Here is a 10,234-nt window from a genome sequence, read left to right as displayed (position 1 = left end):
GCCATTCTCCTGCCTCAGCCTCCCAAGTAGCTGGGACTACAGGCGCCTGCCACCATGTCTGGCTAATTTTTTGTATTTTTAGTAGAGACGGGGTTTCACCGTGTTAGCCAGGATGGTCTCTATCTCCTAACCTCATGATCTGCCCGCCTCAGCCTCCCAAAGTGCTGGGATTACAGGTGTGAGCCACCACGCCCAGCCTATAGTTCTTACATGACTTGCAACACTATAATACTCACTAAGAAAAGGTAGCGTTCTTGTGCTGATGTGTTCCGAGCAGCTAGTTTGAGGATCTGTCCTTCTTTTATTAGTTCATTTGAAGGGTTTACAATGTCTTCTTCTTCTCCCAACATTTCATAAATCTCTAAGAGTTTCTTTAGGTTCTCCTAGGAAATTAAAACAGCAAGATCACATACAGGCAGGTTTCAACCTAGTAGCTTTAATAATACTATGACCTTAACTAAAATGTAAATTCAGAAGGGATTAGGAGTAAGCATACATTTTGATATAAATTCCATCAGTTATTAGCAAGTTCAGAGAGTTATTCCAGATAACATTAAACATTTCATAAACATTCTTTTTGGTTCATCTATTTCAATTCACTTGGGTCCAAATCTACATAGTATTGAGGCAGTATTATTGATAATTGTCTAATCAGAAGGCTCCTCTCTCCTCCGAAAACCACTTACCATTTTTCTTATTGCACTATTAGAATGGCTTGCTGCTGTAGATATAATTTCAAGTGATTCTAAATGGGAAAAAAAGAAAAGTAAATAAATATGCTTTATCCTTTCTGTGCTTCTATATAGCTGAATAACTTACTAAATTAAGAAGTCTGAGACGAAAGATACAACAAAAATAGTGGCATTTTCCATTTATTTTATTTTATTTTATTTTATTTTATTTTGAGACAGAGTCTCGCTCTGTTGCCCAGGCTGGAGTGCAGTGGCTGGATCTCAGCTCACTGCAAGCTCCGCCTCCCGGGTTCCCGCCATTCTCCTGCCTCAGCGTCCGGAGTAGCTGGGACTACAGGCGCCCACCACCTCGCCCGGCTAGATTTTTGTATTTTTTAGTACAGACGGGGTTTCACTGTGTTAGCCAGGATGGTCTCGATCTCCTGACCTCGTGATCCGCCCGTCTCGGCCTCCCAAAGTGCTGGGATTACAGGGTTGAGCCACCGCGCCCGGCCCGGCATTTTCCATTTATAAACGGTATACTTTCTAAAGTTCATTTGTAAGCAGATTACTTGAAACTTCGTATTTCCTTATGAAAAGTCGTACACGATGATTAGGCTCACAGGTTTAATTAATCCCTAATGAACCATCAAAATTAATAAGCAGAGATAGAAACATCACTGCTTTTCCTTAGTTCATCTCTTGAGCTGTGGCCCTAGCCCAACTTATTTTGTCTCCCCCATCCTGGATCCTGTATTGAGTGCACAGAATTGCCCAAATCAGAATAGTTCTCCAAAATGTAAACAAAAATTCAGTTTCTTCTATACTCAAAGACTTTGAAACTTACAGCGTACACTAACTCCATACTAGGTACTTTGCCAGATACTTACAGGATCAATTCTTACACAGCCTTAAACCGTTAAGTATTTTAGCTTCATTTGGCAGATGAATGAAATGGGGAAGTAATACAACTTGGCTGAGGTCACACAGCTATGCTATTGGAGGGCCAGATTTAAACCCAGGTTTCTGACTCAAAAGTTCTAAAATATTTCAGGAGTAGTAAGTATTTTACTAGTTGTATGAGCAAATTAACCACTAAGCATAGCCTACTTTTTTTGGGAAAATACATTCACAATTCTAGCCTGGGTCGGGTGAAAGGGAATCTTCTGAGGCCAGTGTTGGAGGGTTTTGTTGCTGGGGCAGCTGGGAATGGGAACTCTTTGGTGTGGACATCATAAGAGCTCCAGGGGCTGCTGGTGAAGTGCTGTGGATGCCGAGACCTCTTGTGGGACTGACCCCAGGGAAAACCTCTCAATCCTAAATCATGTCCTGTTTTCTTCCTTTCTTTTTTGTTTTGTGAATACTGGCCTGCCTAATTCTGTTACCACAACAACCCTGAGACTTTTCAACTACATTTTTTTTGTCTTCTGTGCACTGCTGGACGGAATGCACTTTTGCTGCTTTCACTTCTACTTTTAGGTCACCAAAAGCCCTTCTTCTGTGATCTCTTTAGAATTTTAGTGTAAGTAGCAATGAAAAACAAACAAACAAAAAGGAATAAAATGCTATACCATGTCACCAACTTTTTCATTTTTGACATGGGCATCTAAGGGGATACCAAAGTCTGAGTATAGAAGAAACTGAATTTTAATTTACATTTTAAAAAACTATTCTGATGTGGGCGATGCTGTGCACTTGATACAGGATCCAGGATATAGGAAGACAAAATAAGATGGGATGAAGCCACTGCTCTAGAGATGAGTTTGAGGAAGAGCAGTGGTGTTTCCACCCCCACCCCCACCACTAGATCTGCCACTCAAATCAAGCAGTCAGGTGAGATGGATAGAAATGTAGACAGGGCAGAGTTCCCAGGAAGTAGTTGGTTTGAGGAGATGGCAAGTTGAGTTCATTCTACACTATGGAAGGGGCGAATGGAGAAGTGAAGTTTCTGTGGTCAGAGTCACTCAAATGGTGGGAGAAACACATCTGAGACAGCCTGTGTTCTAGAAAAGACTAAGGATCAGGGCCAGGAGCAGTGGCTCATGCCTGTAATCCCAGCACTTTGGGAGGCCGAGGTAGGTGGATCATCTGAAGTCAGGAGTTTAAGACCAGCCTGGCCAACATGGTGAAAACCCGTCTCTATTAAAACTACAAAAATTAGCTGAATGGCTTGAACTCGGGAGGTGGAGGTTGCAGTGAGCCAAGATCGTGCCGTTGCACTCTAGCCTGGGCAACAGAGTGAGACTCTGTCTCAAAATAGTAATAATAATTAAAAAAGAAAAGGTTAAGGATCCAAGACAAAAAATGTTTTATGTACTTCATCTCTCATCAAGGTTCACTTATGACAGAAAACAAGAAATTACAAGGGAAAGTAGCAATGTTTTAAGGTTGTACCATTAAAGTACCAATACTGCTTGTTGAATATCAAGCCACTGTTATTTCTTAAATTTTCATTCATGCCTTTACAGTTGATTCATAAAAGTACAGAAAAAGGTAAAGTATTATTGAAACTTGTAAGCCTTTAAAAAAAAAAACCCTTTCATTATAATCTAATGCAAAATAAGAAATCTAACAGAATTGAAATAAAATTTTCTTGGAGAAAATGTTACTGGATAATAAAAAGCACCATTTCCTGTTATGGTAGGCATGTTAGGGCAGGTGGAACCAACTCTGCTTAGGTTATTTTTACATAGTGAATGTCACCTTAGCTTTCTTGGTATGCACCAACCTATCTAATTAAACAGCAGCACTTGTAATTCTGAATGGTTGTATTCTTCTTCCTCTGACAAGGAAATTGTGTATTGCTATTCTAGATGTCTTTAAGTCTATAATTTTATATTTCAGAGCCAGTGACTAACATGAAACCAGAAAAAAAAATGTGATTTGCACTGCTCTAAACTTGTCATTTTGGCTCAAAAGTGACTTGCCTAACTGAGGTGATGATAACAATTTCCATTGAAATTATCTTCTAACAGCAACATTTGACTAAAGTAGCTGTGAGATATATTTCCCTTTGAAACCATAAGGCTGCTTGGCCACTTGATTATTCCATAATAGGGAGAAAACAAAAAAAGCATTTACTTTTAGCATCATTCCAGTCCAGGGAATCAGGAGGCAATTTCCTTAGATAGTCCTTAAGGAGCATCTCATACCGGGGAATCCGCTGAACAGGTTCTAGCATGTGATGCTGCAAAGTTAAGCTCCCACAGATTTTCTGTTTCTGTAATGAGAAAGGTTTTCTAAGAAACATTTAAAAATTAGGTTAGCAAGTCTAAAAACTCACTGCAAAACAGAACTTTCGTCAAGGACAATATTTTTTGACAAAGTTGTCCATCACCTGCATGAAATGCAGATTTCTGGCCCGACGCAGTGTCTCACACCTGTAATCCCAGCACTTTGGGAGGCTGAGATGGGTAGATCACCTGAGGTGAGGGTTTGAGACCAGCCTGGCCAACATGGCAAAACCCCGCCTCTACTAAAAATACAAAAATTAGCCAGGCATGGTGGCACACACCTGTAGGCCCAGCTATGCGGAGGCTGAGGCTGAGGCAGGAGAATTGCTTGAACCCAGGAGGCAGAAGTTTCAGTGAGCCAAGATCATGTCACTTAGCCTGGGTGAAGAGTGAGACTCCATCACAAAAAAATTTTTAAAAAAATGGCCGGGCGCGGTGGCTCAAGCCTGTAATCCCAGCACTTTGGGAGGCCGAGACGGGTGGATCATGAGGTCAGGAGATCAAGACCATCCTGGCTAACACGGTGAAACCCCATCTCTACTAAAAAATACAAAAAACTAGCCGGGCGAGGTGGCGGGTGCCTGTAGTCCCAGCTACTTGGGAGGCTGAGGCAGGAGAATAGCGTAAACCCGGGAGGTGGAGCTTGCAGTGAGCTGAGATCTGGCCACTGCACTCCAGCCTGGGCAACAGAGCAAGACTCCATCTCAATAAATAAATAAATAAATAAATAAATAAATAAATAAATAAATAAATAAATAAAATTTAAAAAATAGAAAAAAAAGCAGACTTCTGAACCCCACTTCAATCTATAACATCACAATCTTTGGGGAAGGAGATGGAGAATACGCATTTTTTTCTTCTTTTTTTGAGATAGAGTCTCACTCTGTTGCCCAGGCACACAGTGGTGTGATCTCACTGCAACCTCTGCCTCCTGGGCCCAAGTGTCCTCCCACCTCAGTCTTCCAAGCAGCTATAGGCACGTGCCACCATTCCCAGCTACAGAATATGCATTTAAAAACAAGAACCACATGATTATCTCAATAGATGCAGAAAAGGCTTCTGACAAAATTCAACAGCCCTTCATGCTAAAAACGCTCAATAAATTCGGTATTGATGGAACATACCTCAAAATAATAAGAGCTATTTATGACAAACCCACAGCCAATATCATACTGAATGGGCAAAAACTGGAAGCATTCCCTTTGAAAACTGGCACAAGACAGGGATGCCCTCTCTCACCACTCCTTTCCAACATAGTGTTGGAAGTTCTGGCTAGGGCAATCAGGCAAGAGAAAGAAATCAAGGGTATCCAGTTAGGAAAAGAAGAAGTCAAACTGTCCCTGCTTGCAGATGACATGATTGTATATTTAGAAAACCCCATTGTCTCAGCCCAAAATCTCCTTAAGCTGATAAGCAACTTCAGCAAAGTTTCAGGATACAAAATTAATGTGCAAAAATCACAAGCATTCTTATACACCAGTAACAGACAAACAGAGAGACAAATGATGAATGAACTTCCAGTCACAATTGCTTCAGAGAGAATAAAATACCTAGGAATCCAACTTACAAGGGATGTAAAGGACCTCTTCAAGGAGAACTACAAACCACTGCTCAGTGAAATAAAAGAGGACACAAACAAATGGAAGAACATACCATGCTCATGGATAGGAAGAATCAATATCGTGAAAATGGCCATACTGCCCAAAGTTATTTATAGATTCAATGCCATCCCCATCAAGCTACCAATGAGTTTCTTCACAGAATTGGAAAAAAACTGCTTTAAAGTTCATATGGAACCAAAAAAGAGCCCACATTGCCAAGACAATCCTAAGTCAAAAGAACAAAGCTGGAGGCATCACGCTACCTTACTTCAAACTATACTACAAGGCTACAGTAACCAAAACAGCATGGTACTGGTACCAAAACAGAGATATAGACCAATGGAACAGAACAGAGTCCTCAGAAATAATACCACACATCTACAGCCATCTGATCTTTGACAAACCTGAGAGAAACAAGAAATGGGGAAAGGATTCCCTATTTAATAAATGGTGCTGGGAAAATTGGCTAGCCATAAGTAGAAAGCTGAAACTGGATCCTTTCCTTACTCCTTATACGAAGATTAATTCAAGATGGATTAGAGACTTAAATGTTAGACCTAATACCATAAAAACCCTAGAAGAAAATCTAGGTAGTACCATTCAGGACATAGGCATGGGCAAGGACTTCATGTCTAAAACACCAAAAGCAACGGCAGCAAAAGCCAAAATTGACAAATGGGATCTCATTAAACTAAAGAGCTTCTGCACAGCAAAAGAAACTACCATCAGAGTGAACAGGCAACCTACAGAATGGGAGAAAATTTTTGCAATCTACTCATCTGACAAAGGGCTAATTTCCAGAATCTACAAAGAACTCAAACAAATATACAAGAAAAAAACAAACAACCCCATCCAAAAGTGGGGAAAGGATATGAACAGACATTTCTCAAAAGAAGACATTCATACAGCCAACAGACACATGAAAAAATGCTCATCATCACTGGCCATCAGAGAAATGCAAATCAAAACCACAATGAGATACCATCTCACACCAGTTAGAATGGCAATCATTAAAAAATCAGGAAACAACAGGTGTTGGAGAGGATGTGGAGAAATAGGAACACTTTTACACTGTTGGTGGGATTGTAAACTAGTTCAACCATTATGGAAAAGAGTATGGCGATTCCTCAAGGATCTAGAACTAGATGTACCATATGACCCAGCCATCCCACTACTGGGTATATACCCAAAGGATTATAAATCATGCTGCTATAAAGACACATGCACATGTATGTTTATTGCGGCACTATTCACAATAGCAAAGTCTTGGAATCAACCCAAATGTCCATCTGTGACAGACTGGATTAAGAAAATGTGGCACATATACACCATGGAATATTATGCAGCCATAAAAAAGGATGAGTTTGCGTCCTTTGTAGGGACATGGATGCAGCTGGAAACCATCATTCTTAGCAAACTATCACAAGAACAGAAAACCAAACACCGCATGTTCTCACTCATAGGTGGGAACTGAACAATGACATCACTTGGACTCGGGAAGGGGAACATCACACATTGGGGCCTATCATGGGGGCGGAGGGGGGAGGGATCGCATTGGGAGTTATACCTGATATAAATGACGAATTGATGGGTGCTGATGAGTTGATGGGTGCAGCACACCAACATGGCACAAGTATACATATGTAACAAACCTGCACGTTATGCACATGTACCCTAGAACTTAAAGTATAATAATAATTAAAAAAAAAAAAAAAACACCTGATATTTCTATAACACTGAAGTTGAGAACTACCAATCTGGTGTAAGAACAGAAAGGGGGAAAAAAGCAAGCAGAATTTTAAGCAAGAAAATTCCAGATTGCTGACAACCACTTCAATTAGTCACTACAAACAAGGGTTTGTGAAGTCACATCATTAAATCATTCTATAGAGATGTTTCAAAAGATGTGCCTATTTAATGAGGTTTGCTAAGAACAACTGTATTAAATGACTTTGGACTCAGCAGAAACTATTTCATAATAAGGCTATGATAAATGTCATTGCCTTTGAACTTAAAAAAGACTCCACAAAGAAGAGTAACAAGATCTGGGCATCTTATCTGTCAGAAAATTTTAATTTTTCATCAGTTCAAAGCATTCTTTTTTATTAGAAACCAAATTCTGTAAATAGAACTCCATTTCTTAGGACAAAATTAAGTCCGTATCACTTGCTTCCAGGAAGCTGTTAACAAAAGAGAGGAAAAAATAAGAAATGTTCTTGTTCCTGTTAAACAAAGCAGAAATCCCACCAAAATATATACTGAACTCACACCATGATCAGGACACTGCAAGGCATCAAAACTATCTTAAGACATAGTGTTTACATTTTAAGCAAACAAGTAACTAAAGGCTTCACAGAGAAGGGAACATTTAATGCAACCTCTGATGAGTGCAGGTTTTGGAGAAAAAGACAGACTAGGGAGCAAGCCCAGGAGCAGAAACCTGAGAGAACAGGCCCACGGTAATGAAGCATGAAGTATGTTCAGTGAAAGGGACAGAGAGGTTTTCTCGGCAAAAAAGATTAGCGGGAAACAGAAGACGTACAGTAAAGGTAATATGAGGTAATGATGTCAAGGTGAGTTTAGATTTGTTTCATCTAATGTAGATTTCTGTGCATGACAGTTGTATCATTAGATCTGAGCTCTATTAGATTAATCTACTACAGTGTAGCTTTAGGGGGACGGGGAAAACTAGTTTGGAAGTTGTTACGACAGACCAGGAAGAAAATAATAAGGGCCTGAAATTGGCATAGAAGTTGAGAGAATAATAGCTTTCCTTAATAAAGTTTAAGATATTAATTATATAAATTTAAATATGTCATTTGATTTTCCCAAAATCTATTATGTACATCAAGGAAAGTATTACTGATCCTAAATATTTTACATGAAGAAACCGTGGCTTTCTAAGGTCAAGTGACTGTGCAGACTTAGAATTCTAAAGTAGGTTAGTTGATTCCCAATCTACCACTCTTTTCATAAGCCATGTCGTTTGGTCATAATATGGAGAAGACAGACATTGTAGAGACAGAATTCAGAGGATGATAAGACAATAACTAACACTATCACCACCATCACCACTATCATTTAGTGAGCACTTACCATGCAACAAGCACTATGCTAAGCAATTGGAATACAATATTTCACAGGCAAATGAACACATACAGAGAATGAAGACATGTAACAAATCAAAGATAAAGCTAAGTTGTCAAGCTCTGGTAAATGACAGGATAATGGTGTCACCTAATAAATCCAATACATATCAGAATAATTATCTACTCTATGCAAGGCCTAAAAAGTTAGATGGAAAAATGCTTGAGAGCTAAAAAGAGGAAAAAATGTTGACTTTGTTTGGATGACAAGATGTTCACATGCACAGCTATTTGTACCTGGAGTTTGGGAGTAGAGAACTAGACTAGAAACAGCAACCCTAGAGGAAACTATCTGGCAAGATAGTTAAAGGCATGCGGGAATAAGATATCACTGAAAAGCATGAAAAGAAAGATTGTAGAAGGCAAACTTTATGCTCTGCCCATGTTTCAGAATTAGCAAAAGAAGCTAGTAAAAATCAAAGGAGCCCAGTAAGGTAGGTAAGTGTTTAATTACAAAAGAAAATAAGGTTAAAAAAAAAAAAAAAAAAAGGAGTGAAGAGGATGAGGCAGGCCTTTTGGCTACAGCTGAATGAAGAGACTGGCAAATCCTCCCTGTTAAAAGCAGCTTATAGGCCAGGTGCAGTGGCTCATGCCTATAATCTCAGCACTTTGGGAAGCCGAGGTTGGGGGATCATTTGAGGCCAGGAGTTTGAGACCAGCCTGGCCAACATGGCGAAACCCCGTCTCTACTAAAAGTACAAAAATTAGCCAGGTGTAGTGGCATACACCTGTAATCCTAGCTACTCAGGAAGCTGAGGCACAAGAATCGCTTGAACCCAGGAGGCAGAGGTTGCAGTGAGCCGAGATCATACCACTGCACTTCAGCCTGGGGCGACAGAGCGAGACTCTATCTCCAAAAATTAAAAAAAAAATTAAAGCAGCTATAAAGCTAGATAAAATTGACAAAACAATATCTGCATTTTAGAAATTGATTAAAAGGCATGCAACAATCTGAAATCCGTTTACGCTTTAAAAATTGTTGAACTTTGGGTAAGAATGGTGAGAATCTGTGGCATGCTAGCCTGCAGCTGCTCCTGTCCCTCTCCCAGCTCAGTCACTAGGAAGGGGGCGTCAGGGTGGCATGGGCTGTGAGGACTGGTGGCTCCTCTGCTGAGGCTGAAAAGGGCTCATTCAATTTGGAATGGTGGGGAACACACACACCCAGCAACATCAGTAGAAGTGAAGATCCCTGAGATAAGCGAGGGGTGAGAGCCAATAACTCTACTAGCCAGAAGTTGTGGTTGTGGATGTGAAAAATATAATAATTGAAAAGAAAAATTCACCATAGGTTCAACAGCAGATTTGAGATGACAGAAGAATCAGGAAACTTGAAGAAAGACTAGTAGAAATTATACAATCTGAATAATAGAAGAAAGATTGGGAGGATCACTTGAATCCAGGAGTTTGAAGCCGGCCTAGGCAACATAGCAAGACACCATATCCAAAACAAACGAAAGGAACCCACCAAAATTTGTGTAATCGGAGTAAAGATTAAAAAAAAGAGAAAAAAGAGAATGTGAAAAGGACAGAAAATATTTGAAGAAATAATGGCTGAAAACTTCTGAAAATGATTTAAAAAATAA

General features: G+C 39.8%; 1 protein-coding gene across 4 annotated transcripts in view; it reads right to left on the bottom strand.

Moving 5' to 3' along the window:
• FGD4 (FYVE, RhoGEF and PH domain containing 4) overlaps positions 1-10,234 on the bottom strand; it is a 169,468-nt gene that overhangs the window by 35,894 nt on the left and 123,340 nt on the right. For all 4 annotated transcript variants that reach the window (XM_023208952.2, XM_023208951.2, XM_023208953.2 and 1 more), the window contains 3 exons: positions 3,753-3,891; positions 687-745; positions 237-383 (listed from right to left, as the gene is read on the bottom strand). In XM_023208952.2, coding sequence (XP_023064720.2) covers positions 237-383; positions 687-745; positions 3,753-3,891 — 345 coding nt within the window. The remainder of the gene's footprint in view (positions 1-236; positions 384-686; positions 746-3,752; positions 3,892-10,234) is intronic.

Source organism: Piliocolobus tephrosceles, chromosome 10 (assembly GCF_002776525.5).
Source record: "Piliocolobus tephrosceles isolate RC106 chromosome 10, ASM277652v3, whole genome shotgun sequence".
Classification (NCBI taxonomy): Eukaryota; Metazoa; Chordata; class Mammalia; order Primates; family Cercopithecidae; genus Piliocolobus; species Piliocolobus tephrosceles.
The sequence above is the reverse complement of the archived record's forward strand: the minus strand, read 5'-3'. Positions and strand labels throughout refer to the sequence as shown.